Below are 22241 nucleotides of genomic sequence, written 5' to 3' on the forward strand. Positions count from 1 at the left end.
ATAAAATATTTTGTATTTTTTCAAGTGGTGCTTGCCATGGGGGCTTTCTTTTCTCTTCTTTAACCTCTTGACGACCAGCTAACGCTGATTGGCGTAAACTGGTCGTCTGCAAGTTTCCATGGAAACTTCCATGTCCGTTCACGGAGGCTGTCTCCGTGAACAGCCGGAGAGCCGCCGATCGCGGCTCGCCGGCAAAATGTAAACACGTGGGGAAGAAATCCCCGCTGTTTACATCATACGGCGCTGCTGCGCAGCAGCGCCGTAAGGCAGATCGGCGATCCCCGGCCTCTGATTGGCCGGGGATTGCCGTCATTTGATAGGCTGAAGCCTATCCTACAATGCGCAGGATGGATATCCGTCCTGCGCAGCTCAGAGGGGGAGGGAGAGGGACGGAGCGCTGAAAACGCTGCTGAGGGGGGCTTTGAAGAGCCCCCCCCCGCAAAGTGCAGAGAGCCGGCGGAGATCAGACCCCCCCCCAGCAGGACATCCCCCTAGTGGGGAAAAAGGGGGGTAAGTCTGATCGCCCTGGCTAAAACCTGATCTGTGCTGCGGGCTGGAGAGCCTACGCAGCACAGATGAGCCAGAAAGCCACTGGTCGGCAAGTGGTTAATAGTTTATGTATGCCATACATGGCATGAGTCATTCGGACACTTTTCAATGCAGTCAACAGATTGGTACCATTGTCGTACACGAAACCTCAATACTGAGGTTTTGTGCTGTCAGCCACTCCTGGGCCTCTGTTTCCAGAGACAACATCCGCAACACAGCATGAAACCATTGCACCTGCACAGTGGGACAGACTCTGGGGAGCTTGGAGGCCATGGTGGAAGAGAAATGTGCAGCGGAAGAGGAGGACTCAACCGAGGAAGAGACTGCAGAGGATGAAGAGTAGGAGAAGAAGTGGCTGGCCTGGCTGCACATTAGTGGTGGCACAGACTCCACTTGACAGGCAGCCAGTCAGTCCTTCTTTCCCCACCGTATTTACCCAGTGGTCCGGGAAGGTTATGTACCTTCTCTGCTAGTGTTTCGAAGACCATAAGTCTGTGGTCAGATGGACCTTAGCCAAAATACAGAATCGCATGCAGAAGCGAATATGCGCACGTTTTCGCGTATGTTAGTAAGTATGCGAATTTTAACCATGTCAGTACCTGTGTGCTTTTAGGGCCGTTTCCACTACAGCGAATCTGCATACGTTTTATGCATGCAGATTCGCATACCTAATAATAAATGTAAGGGCACACAGGCACTGATATAGTTAAATTCGCATCCTTATACAGGAACGCGAAAACACATGCGAATTCGCATGCAAATTTCCATACAAATTTGCATGCGCATGTGAATTCATTTATGCGTTTTCCACATAGAAATTGCACCGTACTAGTCGAAACGGCCCTTACATTGATTTTATATGAAAACGTACGCGAATTTGCATGGAAAATTCGCATGGCGAAAACGCATGCGAATTTCCTATTAATTACATTGCATGCACAAGGCGGTGTGCGAATTCTGATGGCTCTGCTGTGCAGATTTTTCCTGTATAGAAAAACACTCTGTTGTTCTGACAAGTGGAAACAGGCTAATTAACTTGTATTGGTTATGCGAATCTGTGTGCAGAAATCTGCAGCAAAAACGCAATTCGCACGTTTTCGCATATGTTAGTATGTATGTGAATTTAACCATGTCAGCGCCTGTGTGCTTTTAGGGCCCGTTTCCACTACAGGGAATATGCATGCAGATTCACATACCTAATAATAAATGTAAAAGCACACAGGCATTGATATAGTTAAATTCGCATCCTTATACAGGAACGCGAAAACGCATGCGAATTTGCATACACATTTGCATGCACATGTGAATTCGTTTATGCTTTTTCCACATAGAAATCGCACCGCACTAGTCGAAACGGCCGTTACATTGAATTTATGTGAAAATGCACGCAAATGTGCATGGAAAATTCGCATGGAAAATTCGCATAGCGAAAACGCATGCAAATTTCCTATTAATTACATTGCATGCACAAGGCGGTGTGTGAATTCTGATGGCTCTGCTGTGCAGATATTTCCTGTACAAAAAAACACGCTGTTGTCCTGACAAGTGGAAACAGGCTAATTAACTTGTATTGGTTATGTGAATCTGTGTGCAGAAAACGCATGCAGATTCGCGATAATGGAAACGGGCCCTAAAGAGAGCCAAAGGTGGGTTTCTGCAATTCATATAGGACAAAGAGGCACATTCTGCATACTATCACCAGCCTCTGTGTCCTTATAGTGTGCCCCCAGCCGCCCTCCAATTAACTTGGATTGGTTATGAGGTATATATATATATATATATATATATATATATATATATATATATATATATATATATATATATATATATATATATAGGTTATAAGGTAGTATAGTTGCCCCAATATAGCTGCCCCCAGTATAGCTAGTATAGCTGTCCCCAGGATAGGCAGCATAGCTGCTGCCCCCATTGTAGGTAGTGCTGCTGCCCCCAGTGTAGCTAGTAAAGTGGCCCCCAGTATAGCTACCCCCAAGATAGGTAGTATAGTGTGCCCCCACTGTAAGTAGTATAGCTTCCCCCAGTGGAGCTAGTATAGTTCCCCCAGCATAGCTACCCTCAAGATAGGTAGTATAGCTTCCCCCAGTAGAGCTAGTATAGAGGCCCCCAGTTTAGGTAGTGTAGTGGCCCTCAGTTTAGGTAGTATAGTGGCCCTCAGTTTAGGTAGTATAGTGGCCCCCAGTTTAGGTAGTATAGTGGCCCCCAGTTTAGGTAGTATAGTGGCCCCAAGCTAGCTAGTAAAGTTGCCCCCAGTGTAGCTAGTATAGTGCCCCCCGTATAGCTGCCCCAGTATAGGTAGTATAGTGGCCCCCAGTTTAGCTAGTATAGTGGCCCCCAGTGTAGGTAGTATAGCTTCCCCCAGTGTAGCTAGTATAGTGGCCCCAACGGAGCTAGTAAAGTGGCCCCCAGTGTAGCTAGTATAGTGGCCCCCAGTATAGTGCCCCCCCGTATAGCTGCCCCCAGTATAGGTAGTATAGTGGCCCCCAGTGTAGCTAGTATAGTGGCCCCCCCAGTGTAGCTAGTATAGTGGACCACCCAGTGTAGCTAGTATAGTGGACCACCCAGTGTAGTTAGTATAGTGGACCACCCAGTGTAGCTAGTAGTGATGGGTCGTTCGCGAACAAGCCGGCTCTAAGAGCCGGCTCTTTGCTGTGAACGACAAGAGCCGGCTCTCAGTTTTAAAAGAGCCGATGCCTCAGCCGCCCCACACAGCTCTGATTTGCTGTGTAATAAAGGGCGCTGAGGCATGCTGGGAGATGTAGTCCTGTAGTTGCAGCTTGTAGGAGTGTATGGGGCAGAGCAGAGCAGTAGCAGGAGGGATTGCCCCAGTCAGCGAAGCAGTCTGGAGTTGTCATGGAGACGGGGGCGGGGCTTTTACTCCGATTCTGAGTGGTGTCCAGTGATATTTAATGAAGAGCCGATTGAGAGCTGTAAGAGCCGTCTCTTTAATGGGAGCCGATTCAGAAGAGACGATTCTGAGAAGAGCCAGAATTCCCATCACTAGTAGCTAGAAGGAGTGGTGACAGGGACAGCGGCGGGGAGGGGGGACATATTCCCCTCCCTCACCTGGGTCCCCTCCTTCTGCCTCTCTTCCCCTCCAAAACGACAGCGGCGGCAGTGGGCAGCAAACAGGCAGGGCGGGCGGAGATTACTCACTTCACTTCCGCATAGCAGCCGCTGGAACGCAGAGGTGAAGTGAGTATTCTCCGCCCGCCCTGCCTGTTTGCTTCCCCAGCTGTCATTTTGGAGGGGAAGAGAGGCAGAAGGAGGGGACCTAGGTGAGGGAGGGGGATATTTCCCCCCTCCCCGCCGCTCTCCCTGTCACCCCTCCTTCTAGCACTGCTCTTCCCCCCCTGGCTGTCAGTCACCTGTGGCACCATACCCCCCCCCCCCCCCTGCGCCCACTGGTAAGAACGCCACTGGGCAGGGTGGGACTACTTTGCTCATGTCTGAAAAAGGGCTATTTCCTGCCTCCTCCTGCTTATATTGCACCCTGGCCACCCAGGACACTCCACCTTTTATCAACATTTTGTGGAACTATGGATTCCAGGTTTTGATCACCTCTGGGCCAGCCCAAGGTCATGCCCCCTTTTCGCCTAAGCTACGCCCTGCTCTGGGGATCCTCATTTGATGCAATCAAAAGCACTGTGACCACTTTTCATCCCTAATCCAGATACAACAAGTGTGTTTTGATTGCATTACATGTATGGATGTTTTGCACAGCCACGTCTGTGTAACACTTGTGAATTATGCAGATAACTGGCAGGAAACTTGGCCACTGTCTGCGAGTATTGCACTCCTGTCAGGCTGCACCACTACAGGAGTAGGCAGTGATCAGGCCATCACTCACTTCCTCCCTTCCAGGTCATAGTGCGTCTCATCATCAGAAAGACGCAGCCAGCAACTGTGCAATAGAGAGCATGGAAGTCATGGCTGCTGTAAGACACACAGGCAAAACTACTGAATGGAGGGAGCCGCTGCCTGAGCTGATAGCCTGGCATATAAACTGTGACCTAAGGTCACTTTCCACCGCACATCAAGCTGCATCCTGTCCTTTGGCTTCCTCCCCTTCATTGTTTTTTAACCCTTGTGAAGGACTGGAGCCAGGATGCACTAACAAAACCTGTGGAGTCCCAGCCAGCATGACCTCTCAGACCATGCTGACTTGCATCCTTACAAAAAAAGAAAAGCAGTTCACTTTTATAATGCAGCTTCTAAGTGTATAATGCAGCCTCTCTGTGTACAATGCAGCCTCTCAGTTTGATCTCACTATGGATTAGCATTCCGCATCTAAATGCTATTCCCAATGACTTGAAACAGAACACAAACTTGAAGCACAGCAGGTCGCAGCATGAGGGCTTAGATCACCCTTGAATTGATCACAAAGGAGGAAGTGATGTAACCCATAGACAGGAAGTGATGTAACACACCAGGAAGAGAAGTCTCAGGAAGTGAAGAAAACATATTGCTGCAAGAGGTAATTGTGTGATTCTTGTTATATATAGAGCAGAGCAGAGGTCGGGGTGGACATACTTTGTTACAGAGGCGGCCATAGTACACCTGTCACAATCCTGTCATTATCCTCCCTTGAAGTAATTTCGATACAAGAGACTTTTATATAACTGTTGTGTTTGCCAGGTTTTTTAGCGCCCCATCCTCCCAAATGTGCCATGGATTATGGTTGTTATCTCATCTTACTATTACTTCAGCTCAGTCACATCACAGAGCCAAAACAACATACACGTCCAGTCAGCCATCCCCCCCCCCCTGTAACTCCCCCACACGGGGTCAGCCATGCCACCCCCTGTCCAGCATTGCCATTAGCCTCCAGCATGTAATGATTTTCCTTAACCCACTCTAATAATGCCACCCCCTCCCCCCAGTATAGCCATGTCCCCCAGCATTGCCTTTATCCTCCAGTATCTAATGTTCCCCCACCCCAGTAATACTATTTCTTCCCCAGCATAGCCATGTTCCTTCTGTGTACCCCAAGCATTACCATCATCCTCCAGTGTCTGATGTTCCCACACCCCAGTAATGCTATTTCTAACTCCAGTATAGCCATGTCCCTTCTGTGTCCCCAAGAATTGCCATTATCCTCAAGTATATAATGTCCCCCCACCACAGTAATGCTATTTCTAACCCCAGTATAGCTATGTCCCTTCTGTGTGCCCCCAGCATTGCCATTATCCTCTAGTATCTCATGTCCCCCACCCCAGTAATGCTATTTCTCCCCAGTATAACCATGTTTACACTCCAGTATTGCTCCCTTCCTCCACCTCCATGTATCATAGTAAAAGGAAGGAATTCTATTGGTTTATGGCTACCTGTCACAGTGTGCTCCAGTCCTCTGCTCCTATTAGCCTCAGTCTCTGTCTCTTCTCTCCTCATATCCTCATCCATCAGCCACTACCAGGCTTGCTGTGACATCACAGGAATGGTAACAGTGGGAGGTGATATAGTGGGAGAGTATAGTGCACAGGTAGCTAGAAACCAACATTTTATACTTACCGGCAATACTCTGAATGCCCTATCATCCACCAGTGACAGCAGTGGGGAGTGCTGTGGGGAGGGGGGTTGTGTATTGGTGGTTTCACCACTGACACCTGTACAATCTAGATTATCTTCCCCTTATTATCTATCAAAATGCAGGAGCATCCTGTATGGATCACTTGACCACATCACTGAGAATGGACAAGGACCAGAGTCACATGAATGAGAGGATATTCAATCTCACCCTGGAGATCATCTATCTACTGACTGGAGAGGTGAGGACGATTCTGGGAGGTCACATGACATACAGTAGTAACTCTTATTTCTGTTCATAAAATGCACACCTGACTAGAGGGGTGAAAAGGATTCTGGGAGATCATGTGACATTATTGTGGGTCTTTTGATACAGAGTTTTCCTCCATTGAAGTCTGGTGATTATGTGACCATCCTGGTGCCAAAACCTCACTCCCTTATATCTGAGAGACACAACAAACAGAAGATTCTGGAAGTCACCAGGAAGATGATGGAGCTGCTGACAGGAGAGGTGAGCAGTGTTGACAATTATGGGACATTGTTCAGTAACAACAAGGGGTGTGTCTGGGTGGTGACTGTATCATCATGTTTATCAGGATGTCCCTGTTGGTTTCTTCATGCAGGAGTGGCAGTGTTTAGGAGGATACAAGGACGCCATGGTGGAGAATCAGCTGGCCCTCACATCACCAGGTGAGAGAAGACTTTAATTTCTTGTAAAGGAGAGAGCAATACGAAGGGCCCACCTAAATCCCCCATCATCTGATAAACACACAAAGGCAATGGGCCTGATGTGCTATAAAATGATAGAGTACTAACGCAGAGTGAGCACCGTTCGTTAACCCATTAGCACCATGTGGGAGGTGTTATAACGGAAAATTGTATACCTACCTACCGGTAATTTTCCTTTCCTGATGCGTCCATGGCAGCACCTACGGGTTGTGGCCCCGCCCCCACCCCCTATAGGACAGGTAACTAGATAAGTTTAAAGCACGCCCCCCACACCTCGTCTCGTTCTTTTCGGACTCGCCGAGGCATGGGTGGGTGCTCTGTGCTGCCATAGACGCATCAGGAAAGGAAAATTACCGGTAGATGAGTATACAATTATCCGTTTTCCTAATGCTTCCATGGCAGCACCTACGGGATCTAACTAGGAAAACGTGTGAAATAAAAAAGGGGGGGACTAGATTTTCTGATGCACTCAAAACACTTTATTTACAATAACTAGACAAATATTCAGTCCATCATCTGTTGCGCAGCTAACACTGCCTTGCCGAATTCAACCGTTGAGTTCACGGCTGGATCGACTTTATAGTGTTGCATGAAGGTATGGATTGTTCTCCAATTTGCTGCTTGACAAATTTTGTCTGCTGGCACCTTCGTGTATGCTGCCCAAGAGGTCGCTACCGATCTGGTAGAATGTGCCCTTAACTGTTGTGGTGGATCCAGTTTGACAGCCCTGTATGCTGCGACAATAGCCTTCACTATCCAAGCTGAGATAGTTCTAGATGAGGCAGATTCCCCCTTCCTAAACCTGTTGGTATTATAAAGAGTCTGTCGGATTTCCGAAACTGCTCTGTAACAGCAAGGTATTGCTTGAGGGTTCGACCAACGTCCAGTTTATGGGGAGTTTGTGATCCAGTCTCCTGAAAAGTTGGAAGCGTCCAGTCTTGATTAAAGTGGTATGTTGACGCTACTTTCGGTATGAAATGTTGCATAGGTCTTATTAATACTCTGTCCGGAAAAAACGTGAGGGAATGTTCCTTAATCCCGATAGCCTACAATTCGGACACTCTTCTTGCTGAATCAACCGCAGTGAGGAACACCGCTTTCAGTGTAAGATCCCATAACGTGCATGATTCTAACGGCTCAAACGGGGAGTCCGCTGAGGTGTTTAGTACTGTTGGTAGATCCCAACTAGGGAACACTGCTTTTGTTGGTGGTCTCAGCTTCATCACCCCCTTCATAAACTGAACTACGAGTGGGTTCTGTGCCCATCTAACTTCCGTTAGCGCTGATATGGCTGTCACCTGTACCTTCAGGGACGAGTAGCTGAGTTGTTTGTCGAGTCCGGTTTGGAGGAAACCGAGGATGTGGCAAGCCTGCGGAGTGTTTGGATGGAAGCCCTTGGTCTTTGCGAACTTCATGTATCTGTTCCATATCCTATGGTATGTCCTATTTGTTGACACCTTTCTAGACTGCAAAAGGGTGTTAATTACCTCCTCTGAACATCCGGCTTGCCTGAACCTCTCCCCCTCAACAGCCATGCCGTCAAATTCAGTTTGTCCGGGTTCGGATGGCATATGGGCCCCTGTACTAGTAGACACTGCGATCTCGTGAGTCTCCAAGGAGGCTGCATCTTCATGTCCCATAGGAAAGGAAACCAAGGCCTGTGTGCCCAAAATGGTATTATTGCTATCATGGTAACTGGTTCCTGACGTAGGCATCTCAGGAGTCTGGAAATCATCGGTATGGGGGGGAAAACATATCCCAGGTTGAAGTTCCAGGGTGAAGTAATTGCATCCACTGATTTCGCTAGGTGGTGATGGTATCTGGATATAAATCTCCTGCATTTGCTGTTGTGGGGAGATGCCATTACATCTATCTCTGGGGATCCCCACCTCCTGCAGATCTGTAGGTAGGTGTTCTGGACCAATGACCACTCGTTGTTGTCTATTGTTTGGCGGCTCAAATAATCCGCTGTGATGTTCTGCTTCCCTGGTATATAACAGGCTGTCAGAGTCTGTAAATGTGTCTCAGCTAGTGACATAATTTGAGCTGTCTCCTGAAGAAGTCTCACACTCCTTGTTACGCCTTGCTTGCTGATGTAAGCAACGGCCGTCCTGTTGTCCATCTTGATTAGTATGGACCTGTTCTTCAATTCTGGCAGTAGTATTCGGATTGCCCTGTATGCTGCTCTTAACTCCAGTACATTGGCAGGTAGATGAGTTGTCTTGTCCTCCCAGGTGCCCTGCACTACCTGGGTCGGGGAGTGGGCACCCCAGCCCCTCTGGCTGGCGTCCGTCGTGATGATTAATCTGTTCTGTTCCAGTATGGGTAAGTATCTGCTCAACTTGACAGGATCTGTCCACCATCTGAGACTGTCTCTCATATGTCTTGTGATTTGAATCTGCTGGTGCAAATTGACATTGTCGTATTGATTCAGGAAGCCCCACTGAAACGCTCTTGTGTGCCACTGGGCCCATTTCACCATGGATATCGTGGATGTTAGCGTACCTAACAGGCTCATGCAGTCTCTCGCTATCATATGTTCTCTTGGAATCGCCTTCTGTACTATTCCTATTATTCTCTCCATCTTGTCTTCTGGAAGTCTCACCGCATTTAGCTGTGTCTGAATTCTTGCACCCAGAAATATCACATCCTGCGTTGGCTGTAGTTGTGATTTCCTCCAACTTATTAGCCAGCCGAATTCCTGTAACTTTTGTATGAGAATGTACTTCTGTTGTTGAATCGCATGATGACTCTGTGATAGTAGAATTATATCGTCCAGATAGTGGTGGAGTCTTAGTAGCCCTTCTTTGTCTACAAGACCTATCTGGACTAGAACCTTGGTAAATGTCCTCGGGGCAGTGTTTATGCCGAATGGCAGGCAAGTAAATTGGAGGTGTAAGTCTCCTATAGGAAACCGGAGAAACCGTTGAAACTTCTGGTGGATAGGAATATGCAAATATGCATCTTCCAAGTCGATGGACAACATCCAGTCTGATATCTGTGTGACCAAGAGTACTGTTTGTAGAGATTCCATCTTGAAGTGGTGGAGTCTTATGTGCTGGTTCAAAAGTCTCAGATCTAGTACTGGTCTTAGTTCCCCGGTTTTATTTTTCACAAAGAAGAGGGGCAAGTATATTCCTTTCCTCTCCTCCTCTTTGGGTACTGTCGTTACTGCCCTCTTTAGTATTATGTCCTGTACATAACTTATTAGGATCTGTTGTCTTTCCGTTGACCTTGGTATTGTAATTGGAACAAAGTGATTGTCCGGCGGGTCCTCCTGCAAGCTCCAACGATGTCCGTTGGTGATTGTTCGCAACACCCAGGGATTGTGAACATGTTCCGCCCAGACATGTCCGAAAAAGCGTAGCCTTCCCCCCACAGGACATGCCTGAGCGGACACACCATCAAAAGCCCTTGGGCGCATTGGTTGAAGAAGTTGTGGCCCTTTGTTTGTTCAGCTTCTGCAGAGTGGCCTGACTACCCTGCCAATTTTTCTTGAACTCTCTTCCCGGCCTATAAGATCTTGCGTTGCGGAATCTAGTCTGCTGGTATTTTGTCTGCTGACTGTTGTATGGCTTTTTATTTCTTCTGTCCTAGGGAATGAGGCCGGATTTACCGCCTGTTACCCGGGTTATGGCAGAGTCCATTTTTTCCCCAAACAAGTTTCTACCGTCAAACGATATCTTGCACCAGTTTTGTTTGGATGTGGGATCAGCCGACCAGGATCTCAGCCATAAAGCGCGACGCACCGTGACAAACTTAGCATTGCTCTTGACGTAGACCTGATAATATCCACCGCCGCCTCACCAACAAAGTCTGCGGTTAATTTGAACTCCTGTAGTGAGTTAATTAGTGTCTGTTTGTCTGTATCCCGTGTAATAGCTTCTTCTATGTTCTGTGTCCATGCTTGAAGGCACCTCCTGAGAGTGTGTAATTCTTCTTTAGATCTTGATCCATTTTTCTCTCGATAGGATCCCTGAAGGCAACCGCGTCCTCAATTAGTAGTGTCACGTGCCTTGCCAGTCTGATGACTGAGGCGTCCACCGTCGGAACTGTATCAAATTGCTTTGCCTGCTCTTCCGTTAATGGGTATAGCTTTGAAATTCGATTGTTGAGGGCTATCTTCTTTTCTGTTTTGGTCCATTCCTCATTAATGAGTTCGCTAATTTCCTCCATGAATGGGAAGGTAGTGCTCTTCTTTTTTAAATGTTTAAAATATGTTCTTTTCTGTTTAGCGTCTCTAACTGCGTCTGTTTCCTCATCCTCCCATTCGATCGCTTGCCGGACCGCTCTCACATACGGTTCTACTAAAGCGAAATCGAATCCGACTTCCTCATCAGCTCCGGTTAATTCGTCTTCAATTATGGTAACGTCCTCCTCTTTCGAGCTGGAAGGGCCCGGTTGCGAGGATGGGCCAGGTATCTGCTGAGGTAAAGTTGCTATGAATTGTGACATCGACTCTTGCACTGCTCGCTGTATCAAGTGTGACACTTCCACCGGCTGTCATTCCGTGGCCATCTGACTGAAGCAGTTGCCACCAGTGGCGGACATACGGCCGTGCAGGCCGTGCCGCCGCACGAGGGCCCCTGAAGTTCTGCTGCTTCAGGGGCCCATTAAGTATTGCAGGTTTTTTTTTTTTTTTTTTTTTTTTTTTTTAACCTGGGGGGCCCAACTCCTGTCCTCCCCCCTCACCTCGCCCCCCCCCCCCCCCTCATGCGGCGGGAGAGCGGAAAATACAAGAAGTCTCCGGCCGGGGCGGCAGCTGCCGCTTGGTCTCCAACTTTGGAGACATATCGGAAACTAAGCAGCAGCTGCCTCTAGCGTCTGCTGCAGCCCCGGCCGGAGACTTCCTGTATTTTCTGCTCTCCCGCCGGCTGCAGCGCATACCGGGAGGGGGGCCCCGAGGTGAGTGAGGGAGGATAGGAGTCGGGCCCCCCACCCGGATAGCTACCCACCCGGCTACCTTACCCACCCACCCGGCTACCTACCCCGCTACCTAACCATCCACCCGGCTACCTACCCGGCTACCTAACCAGGCTACCTACCCACCCACCCGGCTACCTAGCTACCCACCCGGCTACCTAACCACCCTGCCGGCTATCTACCTGGCTACCTACCCACCCGGCTACCTAACCACCCTGCCGGCTATCTACCTGGCTACCTACCCACCCGGCTACCTACCCACCCGGCTACCTAGCTACCCACCCGGCTACCTAACCACCCTGCCGGCTACCTACCTGGCTACCTACCCACCCGGCTACCTAGCTACCCACCCGGCTACCTGACCACCCTGCCGGCTATCTACCTGGCTACCTACCCACCCGGCTACCTACCCACCCGGCTACCTAGCTACCCACCCGGCTACCTAACCACCCTGCCGGCTACCTACCTGGCTACCTACCCACCCGGCTACCTAGCTACCCACCCGGCTACCTGACCACCCTGCCGGCTATCTACCTGGCTACCTACCCACCCGGCTACCTAGCTACCCACCCGGCTACCTAACCACCCTGCCGGCTATCTACCTGGCTACCTACCCACCCGGCTACCTACCCACCCGGCTACCTAGCTACCCACCCGGCTACCTAACCACCCTGCCGGCTACCTACCCACCCGGCTACCTAGCTACCCACCCGGCTACCTAACCACCCTGCCGGCTATCTACCTGGCTACCTACCCACCCGGCTACCTAGCTACCCACCCGGCTACCTAACCACCCTGCCGGCTATCTACCTGGCTACCTACCCACCCGGCTACCTACCCACCCTGCTGGCTACCTACCCACCCACCCGGCTACCTACCCACCCACCCGGCTACCTACCCACCCACCCGGCTACCTACCCACCCGGATACCTACCTACCCACCCGGCTACCTACCCACCCACCCGGCTACCTACCCACCCGGCTACCTAACCACCCTGCCGGCTATCTACCTGGCTACCTACCCACCCGGCTACCTACCCACCCGGCTACCTAGCTACCCACCCGGCTACCTAACCACCCTGCCGGCTATCTACCTGGCTACCTACCCACCCACCCGGATACCTACCTACCCACCCGGATACCTACCTACCCACCCGGCTACCTACCTACCCACCCGGCTACCTAACCACCCACCCGGCTACCTACCCACCCACCCGGCTACCTACCCACCCGGATACCTACCCACCCACCCGGCTACCTACCCACCCACCCGGCTACCTACCCACCCGGCTAACTAACCACCCTGCCGGCTATCTACCTGGCTACCTACCCACCCGGCTACCTACCCACCCGGCTACCTAGCTACCCACCCGGGTACCTAACCACCCTGCCGGCTATCTACCTGGCTACCTACCCACCCGGCTACCTAACCACCCTGCCGGCTATCTACCTGGCTACCTACCCACCCACCCGGCTACCTACCCACCCGGCTACCTACCTACCCACCCGGCTACCTACCTACCCACCCGGCTACCTAACCACCCACCCGGCTACCTAACCACCCACCCGGCTACCTACACACCCACCCGGCTACCTACCTACCCACCAGGCTACCTACCTACCTACCCACCCGGCTACCTACCAACCCACCAGGCTACCTACCCACCCACCCAGCTACCTAACCACCCACCTACCCACCCACCAGGCTACCTACCCACCCGCCTACCCAGCCACCCACCAGGCTACCCACCCGGCTACCCAGCCACCCACCAGGCTACTTACCCACCCGGCTAAGGGCTACCTACCTACCCACCCGGCTGCCTACCTACCCACCAGGCTACCTATCCACCCAACCACCCATGGGAGCTGCGCGCCGGATGGAGGCTGGGACAGGTGGTCTGCTGCTGCAGGTGAGTAAATGTTTTTTTTTTATTATTTATTTTAGCAGGTGTATGTTCTGGGCAGGTCTGCCACATGATTGCGTGTATGTTCTGGGCAGGTCTGCCACATGATTGCGTGTATGTTCTGGGCAGGTCTGCCACATGATTGCATGTATGTTCTGGGCAAATTTGCTACATGATTGCATGTGTTTTCTGGGCAAATCTGCCGACATGATTGCACGTATTTTCTGGGCATATCTGCCGACATGATTGCAGGTATTTTCTGGGCATATCTGCCGACATGATTGCACGTATTTTCTGGGCATATCTGCCGACATGATTGCACGTATTTTCTGGGCATATCTGCCGACATGATTGCACGTATTTTCTGGGCATATCTGCCGACATGATTGCACGTATTTTCTGGGCATATCTGCCGACATGATTGCACGTATTTTCTGGGCATATCTGCCGACATGATTGCACGTATTTTCTGGGCATATCTGCCGACATGATTGCACGTATTTTCTGGGCATATCTGCCGACATGATTGCACGTATTTTCTGGGCATATCTGCCGACATGATTGCACGTATTTTCTGGGCATATCTGCCGACATGATTGCACGTATTTTCTGGGCATATCTGCCGACATGATTGCACGTATTTTCTGGGCATATCTGCCGACATGATTGCACGTATTTTCTGGGCATATCTGCCGACATGATTGCACGTATTTTCTGGGCATATCTGCCGACATGATTGCACGTATTTTCTGGGCATATCTGCCGACATGATTGCACGTATTTTCTGGGCATATCTGCCGACATGATTGCACGTATTTTCTGGGCATATCTGCCGACATCATTGCACGTATTTTCTGGGCAAATCTGCCGACATGATTGAATGTATTTTCTGGGCAAATCTGCTCACATTATGTGTATTTTCTTGAGAAAACCTGCACAATTATGTGAATTTTCTGGGGAAAGGGTCACCAAAACTTGGGCCCACTGTCTTTGCGTTGCACTTTTCAAGGGAACCTGAGGTGAGAATAATATTGAGGCTGCCATATTTCTCTCCTTTTAAGCAATACCAGTTGCCTGGTTGCCGTTCTGGTCCTCTGCCTCTTATTCTTTCAACCATAGACCCTGAACAAGCATGCAGCAGGTCAGGGGTTTCTGACAATATTGTCAGAACTGAGAAGATTAAGCTGCATGCTTGTTGCTGGTGTAATTCAGTTTATTACTGCAGCCAAATAGATCAGCAGGGCCGCCAGGCAACTAGTATTGTTTAAAAGGAAATAAATATGGCAGCCTCCATATCACTCTCACCCCGGGATCACTTTAAATTACAGTTAGCTCCGCCCTTATCCGGTCATTGCCACGCCCATTTTTTGCCGCGGCGCCGCAGGTTCTATCCACGCCCATTTTTTGCCGCGGCGCGCTTCGCGCGCCGCAGGTTGTAGCTGCACCCATTTTTGGGCGCGGCGCGCTTCGCGCGCCGCAGGTCAGGGGGGCCCACAATTGATATTTTGCACAGGGGCCCACTGCTGCCTGTGTCCGCCACTGGTTGCCACATACTAATTTGTCCGGTAGTGTGTTACTTCTGCATGCCCAACAGTTTTTGGGCTGCTTGTGCCTTCTTTCTTTCGGTGATTTGCTTCTGCCGCTCCTCTTATGCGAATTGGATTTGCTAGATGATTCCTCTTGCGATCTTCTGGGGCTGTTAGGAGACAAATTGATTGCCTTTAGATCTTCAGCCTCATTGATGACCTAAAATAAATACTCACCTAGGGCACCCTTACCTATCAAACTGTTGCTGGTCTGTGGTGGGCGCTTCCTGATCCATTCCTGAGCCTGATTGCGGCTGCAAATGGAAGGATATACACTGATAAGTCTCCTTACAGTACAGGTCTGACCCCCCCCTCCCCCCAGTACAGGTCTGACAGACTAACGCTTGTGGTAAGATTGTAAGCACTGACCTGTTGGGAGAGAGCCTTCTGCTGCTCGTGTCGGCTGCTGTGCTGTTCGTCTGCCATCCGCAGTGGCAAGGACGCCAGACGCCATATTCACCCTCCTAAATACGTCAGGAGGGCCTGCCCAGCGTCCCCTTCACAGCGCCGCACTTCCGGCTGCCTGCGCTGAGAGAAGTCCTCTCGAGCCTCCGCCCGGTGTCTAATGCGGCCGCACAGCGTCCAGCTCCGGCGCCCAGACGCCTAATAGGCAGGTGAGCCCGTTCTATGAGGCAGTAAGAGTCTGCCCGCGCCATCCCCCAGCATTTAGCCGGAGCCACTCTTAACTAGACATGGCGTCCTAAGGAGGAGTATTTAACCCCTCAACCTGACAGCCCCATTCGGACGCCACATCTCCCCCCCCCCCCCCCCCCAAGACCAGCAGAACGGGGGGAACAGCTTTGAGACCCTATTAGGGCCTATGAGCTCTGCCAGGAGAGGCTAATCCTGGTAGCTATGTGATAGAGGTGCCCAAAGAAAATCTGCCACCTGTCCTGAGGCGAGGATGAAAACTATAGACGAGGTGTGGGGGGCGTGCTTCAAACGTATCTAGTTACCTGTCCTATAGGGGGTGGGGGCGGGGCCACAACCCGTAGGTGCTGCCATGGAAGCATTAGGAAAGTGGGAGAGTATAGTGCACAGGTAGCTAGAAACCAACATCTTATGCTTACCTGCAATACTCTGAATGCCCTACCATCCACCAGTGACAGCAATGGGGAGTGCTGTGGGGAGGGGAGTTCTGTATTGGTGGTTTCACCACTGACACCTGTACAGTCTAGATTATCTTCCCCTTATTATCTATCAAAATGCAGGAGCATCCTGTATGGATCACTTGACCACATCACTGAGAATGGACAAGGACCAGAGTCACATGACTGAGAGGATATTCAATCTCACCCTGGAGATCATCTATCTACTGACTGGACAGGTGAGGAGAATTCTGGGAGATCACATGACATACAGTAGTAACTCTTATCGCTATTCATAAAACACCTGACTAGAGTGATGAAGAGGATTCTGGGAGATGTTGTGACATTATTGTGGGTCTTTTGATACAGAGTTTTCCTCCATTGAAGTATGGTGATTATGTGACCATCATGGTGCCCAAACCTCACTTCCTTATATCTGAGAGACGCAACAAGCAGAAGATTCTGGAAGTCACCAGGAAGATGATGGAGCTGCTGACAGGAGAGGTGAGCAGTGCTGGCAATTATGGGACATTGTTCAGTAACAACAAGGGGTGTGTCTGGGTGGTGACTGTATAATCATGTTTATCAGGATGTCCCTGTCTGTTTCTCCATGCAGGAGTGGCAGTATATAGGACACAAGGACCTCTACAAGGACGCCATGGTGGAGAATCAGCCGCCCCTCACATCACCAGGTAAGAGCAGACTCTCATTTCCTGTAAAGAAGAGAGCAGTATGGAGGCTCCACCTAAATCCCCATCACCTGATAATTACATAAAGGCAATGGGCCTGATGTGCTATGAAGTGGTAAAGAGAGAGCACCGTTCTTTAACCCATTAGCACCATGTGTTGCTATGGTAACACGCGTGGTGCTAATGAGTAAATGAATGGTACTCCCCTGACATTAGTAATGGTAAAACTGCCATGCACAGGCAGCCTGTTACTGTTGTTTAGTGCATAACACCCATTTTTCATCAGTCATTGTGTATGTGTGTTTCCTACAGATGGGTTCAATAGCAGAAACCCACCAGAGAGATGTACAGGTCCTCTTCATTCCCTTGATTGTCTACAGGAAGATCCCACCATCCCCCACTGTTGTCAGGTAAGTGGGGCTAAGGCTAGATTCACATTAACCTTAAAAACTCCCCGATCCAGCAGAGCAGAAGAGCATGTGCTATACTGGCAACAGAATGGGGGCTGCAGATGCTCACAGAACCAGTGCAATCCTGCCCATTCCCTCTAGGTTATGTAGCCTCCATGCTGCACCTACTAACCTGTCTGCTGTGTCTTCTCTGCCACCAAGTTCCCCACCGGCTGACTGCTGCTGGGCTCAGGGACAAGCACTGGTATTGGAATGCCAGCAGAACTATAGGGCTATCATTGGATTTCAGAAGAACAAAGGGAATCCTCCATAGCACAAGGGAGGATTCTCATTGGTTTAGTGGTTGACCAATGAGCATTCTCCCTGTTGCTAGGTAGGAAGAATCCCATTGATCTATCCCTATGTTTCAGCCCAGCGATGGTGTCAGCATGCAAAGGACTAGAATTTCCAGAGTGGAAACACTTATGGGACACTGTGGTGGAGCACGGCGTATCTGTTTAGGATATGCCATGAAACGCACCATTGTGCATCTGGCCTGAGTGTGAACCCAGCTGAAGTACCCCCAGAGACTCCAAACTGTGTGACATTCTTTCCTTCTAGTCTGTACATGCTGTTATCTGCATTCACATTTTTAAGGAGACCTTAGTCCTAATTATAAAAATGACGCCCTGTGTGTTGGGAGCTTCGCATAGGCTTACTGCTCCTCCCGTGGCCCAGCATCTGCCACCATTCACCTTCTATTGCTGCCATTGTCCAGGTCCTGGTCAGAGCGGTTGGCACCCTTTGACCCAACATACTGCGCTGTGCATGTGCAGTATGTCCACTTGAGCGGCTTATGACCGATCTGAATACGTCATCACATGTGCGTGCGTACAGCACACTGGGTTCCAGGCAAGCGCAGTGACAAGATACCCAAGGGGACATACTGCGCATACACAGCACACTGGGTTCCTGACAAGCGCAGTGACAAGCCACCCAAGAGGACATACTGCACATGCACAGCACAGTATGTCTGGGTCAAAGGGCGCGACCACTCTGACAAGGACCTGGACAACGGCAGCAGAAGTGGGTGAACGGAGGCAGACGCCAGGCCACAGGAGGTGCGGTTAGCCTATGCGCACCTCCCCACACACACACTGGGTGTCATTTTTAGAATTTAATTTAGTACTTCGGTATTATTTAACCACCCTGGCATTCTATTAAGATCACCAGGGTGGCTGCACATCGCTTTGATAATTTTTTTTTTTTTAAATCATGTAGCTAGCCTAGTGCTAGCTACATGATTCCCCCCTCCCTGCGGCAACCTTCCCACCCCTCCGATCGCCGCCGACGCGTATGCCCGCCCGTGAATCCCGTTCTGGACGGGATTTCCTTTAGGTTTTCCCCATCGCCATCTACTGTCGCGATGACGTCATCAACGTCGTGATGTCACACGGAGTCCCGATCCACCCCTCAGCGCTGCCTGGCACTGATTGGCCATGCTGCACATGGGGTCTGGGGAGGGCCCTATTACGCGGCGGGTAGCGGTGCATCAGTGGCAAGTGGCAGCGATCGACCCCCACACACAGCTAGCAAAGCGCTAGCTGCGTGTTTAAAAAAAAAAATTAAGGATATCGGCCCACTAGGGCCTGAGCGGCGCCCTCCGGCGGTAATGGATGAGCTGAGCTCGTCATTACCACCAAGGAGGTTAAATTCTCTCTCATTTTTGTGCACTTAGGTTGGAGAACTGATATATGTAAGTCCTGTGGATGAAGAGGAAGAAGAGACATATGTGAGGAGGGATCAGCAGTCTATGCAGGAGGGAAACCTGATGAGGGCAATTAAAGAGGAAGAAGAAGAGACATATGTGAGGAGGGATCGGCAGTCTATGGAGGAGGGAAACCTGATGAGGGCAATTAAAGAGGAAGAAGAAGAGATGTATATGAGGAGTGATCAGCAGTCTATGGAGGAGGGAAACATGATGAAGACCATTAAAGAGGAAGAAGAGACGTATGTGAGGAGTGATCGGCAGTCTATGGAGGGGGATGACATGATGAAGACAATTAAAGCGGAAGAAGAAGAGATGTATGTGAGGAGTGATCAGCAGACTATGGAGGAGGGTGACAAGCTGGGGACAAATAAAGAGGAGGAGGAGGACACTGTTACAGAGGGCAGAACAGGTGAGTAATAAGCAAGCATTAAAGGGAACCTGAAGCGAGAAGTATATGGAGGCTGCCATATTTATTTCCTTTCAAACAACACCAGTTTCCTGGCAGCCCTGCTGATCTATTTGGCAAATCTTGTCAGATTTTACAAAAATGTCATAATCCTCTGATCTGCTGCATGCTTGTTCAGGGTCCATGACTAAAAGGCAGAGGATCAGCAGGACAACCAGGCAACTGGGATTGCTTAAAGGGAACCTGAGGTGAGAGGGATATGGAGGCTGCCATATTTATTTCCATGTAAATAATGCCAGTTGCCTGGCGGCCCGTTTGATCTTCTGGCATAAGTAGTGTGTAAGTAGTCAAAACCCTGGAACAAGCATATGGCTAATCCAGTAAAACCTGAGTCACCTGATCTGTTCATGCTTGTTCAGGGTCTATCGTTAAAAGTATTAGAGACACAGGATCTAAAGGGGGGACAAGGCAACTAGTGTTGTTTTATAAGGCAATTAATACAGCTGCCTCCATATCCCTCTCACCTTGGGTTCCCTGTAAAAGATATAAATATGGCAGCCACCATATCCCTCTCACTTCGGGTGTCCTTTACATGTAGAATAAATGTTTATCTGTGTTGTTGTTATGTGTCACTGCTTGCATAGTGGCCATATTAGGGGCTATGCTAGGTACTCATACAGTAGCAGTACAGATACACTGATGGATTTGAAGTACTTTGTTCTGTTTTGTGGAGAGGGGAGATTGTGGATGAAGGAGAAGCATCCAGCTACACCTTGCAGCAGAAATACACGCAGACAGCCAGCGGCTCCATTGTTCCCTATGGCAGAGTTTCCCCGTGCGATTTGCCGGTGTGCTCAGCATGGAAACCGTACAAGTGGAAACGGGCCCTCAGGCCTTGTGCACACTGCGTTCTGATCGTGTTAGCATTTGTGTTAGGCGTTTTTCGACGCGATTTTTGTTGCCGATTCCCGGTGATTACCTACACGCTGCTTTTTTGTACAAGCACTTTTCTCATATTCATCAGCTGGTACACCCTCTGGAGGAATGGCTCCGCCCAGTCCTGGGGAAACACAGAAGTAAAGTATAAAAAGCTCCCACCCTCCCCTAATCCCCAGTGTTCATTTGTGTTTCCGCCCGGGAACACAGGAGTTTTTTCTTTCTGCTCCCAATTTGTTTTTTTATATGGCTCACCGGAGGGTGAGTTTTTTCTGTCCCTGGCGGTAGTACCTTTGGAGGAAGAGGGTTCTGTGAGTCGCACCGCCAGAGTCCTGGCTTCTTTGGTTTGTGCTGCCGCCATTTGCCTCTGAACGCCCACGGTTGGAATTGGGTCGTCAGAGTTTTCTTCCGCCTTCCTCACGCGCAAGAGCCTCTCTGAACTTATTCCTGGTACGGAGGTCATTTCCGCCGACGTCAGAGGAGGCGGACAGGAAGTTACGCTATACGCGTCCTTTTAGGTGGCCGGCTGGGCGTGCGGGCGGCGGCAAGATGGAGAGCTCTAGTGTGGTCGCTCCCGCCGCTGCTGGCCCCGCTACTGCTACGGAGGGCAGAGCTTCCGGTACCAACGCTGCCTCAGCTGTCCCTTCGGCCTCATCAGCCTCATCAGCTGCTGCTTCTCGATCTCAGTCTGAGGGTGTGGTGAGTGGGGGATTTCTTCCTCCCTTTTAAGATGATTCCAGTTCTGATGTGCACTAATGTTTGTTTAACTGGAAATGTACTTTGTCTCCTATTCTCTTTCTCTGTCTTTTTTTCTTTCTACAGACGAGAGTGGAGTCTGGGTCTTCTTCTAGTAGTAAACCCAGATCTAAAAAATGTTGTCAGTGTTTAGCAAAACTGTCTTCTAGCTATACTAAATCCTTATGTCAATCATGTATAGATGCAGTGATTTCAGCAGAAACTTCTTCAATTTTTAAAAATATAATGAAGTCAGTCAAAAAGGACATGGATGAAACCTTAGGAAAATTTAAGGAATCCTTATTATCCAATCCTGATTTAACTGTTGCAGGTCCCTCATCGACACCTGTGGTTAATCCCCCTACACCCTCGCCCGTTCCTGCTTCAGACACTGTGCAGGTTGATTCTCCCCAAATTCCCTTAAACATAGATTTTCTGGGGGAGGAAGGGGAGGAAGAGGAAAGAGAGGGCAGGGAGGATGTTTCTGATTTAGAGGAGGGGGAAAATGCCGTTTCAGAGGAGGAATCGGATAGCGACTCGCGAAGAGCAGCTAGATTTCTCTTTAGTACCGAGGAAACAAATGAATTACTTAAAGCTGTTTATGCCACCGAACAGATCCCTGAAATACAGAGGGAGGTTACGGCACAGGATCAGGTATATTCTGGCCTGGCCCATCAATCTGGCAGAGTTTTTCCCTTTCATAATTCACTTAAGGATATTATTGTATCCCAGTGGCAGGATCCTGAACGTAAATTGTTCATCCCTAAATCAGCAAAAAGGAAATTCCCTTTTTCCCCTGCAGATATTGATCAATTTACTAAATGTCCAAAATTAGATGCGGCCCTATCCAAACATTCAAAAAAAGCGGATCTGTCCTTTGAGGATACGGGGGTGTTAAGGGATACTATGGATAAGAAAATTGATTTACTGTTAAAAAAGGCCTGGGAATCTGCTTCATTTGCCTTTATTCCTGGTGTTGCTTCTACTTGCAT

General features: G+C 49.7%; 1 protein-coding gene across 1 annotated transcript in view; it reads left to right on the plus strand.

The window, feature by feature from the left end:
- The first annotated feature begins 5003 nt into the window (after positions 1-5003).
- Positions 5004-22241, plus strand: part of LOC137535078 (zinc finger protein 585A-like) — a 32703-nt gene continuing 15465 nt past the window's right edge. Inside the window, exons 1-9 of the mRNA XM_068256863.1 lie at positions 5004-5044; positions 6220-6335; positions 6470-6604; positions 6717-6783; positions 16447-16562; positions 16693-16827; positions 16940-17015; positions 17325-17422; positions 19140-19581. Coding sequence (XP_068112964.1) covers positions 6231-6335; positions 6470-6604; positions 6717-6783; positions 16447-16562; positions 16693-16827; positions 16940-17015; positions 17325-17422; positions 19140-19581 — 1174 coding nt within the window. The 5' untranslated portion in view covers positions 5004-5044; positions 6220-6230. The remainder of the gene's footprint in view (positions 5045-6219; positions 6336-6469; positions 6605-6716; positions 6784-16446; positions 16563-16692; positions 16828-16939; positions 17016-17324; positions 17423-19139; positions 19582-22241) is intronic.

This window comes from Hyperolius riggenbachi, chromosome 10 (assembly GCF_040937935.1).
Source record: "Hyperolius riggenbachi isolate aHypRig1 chromosome 10, aHypRig1.pri, whole genome shotgun sequence".
Classification (NCBI taxonomy): Eukaryota; Metazoa; Chordata; class Amphibia; order Anura; family Hyperoliidae; genus Hyperolius; species Hyperolius riggenbachi.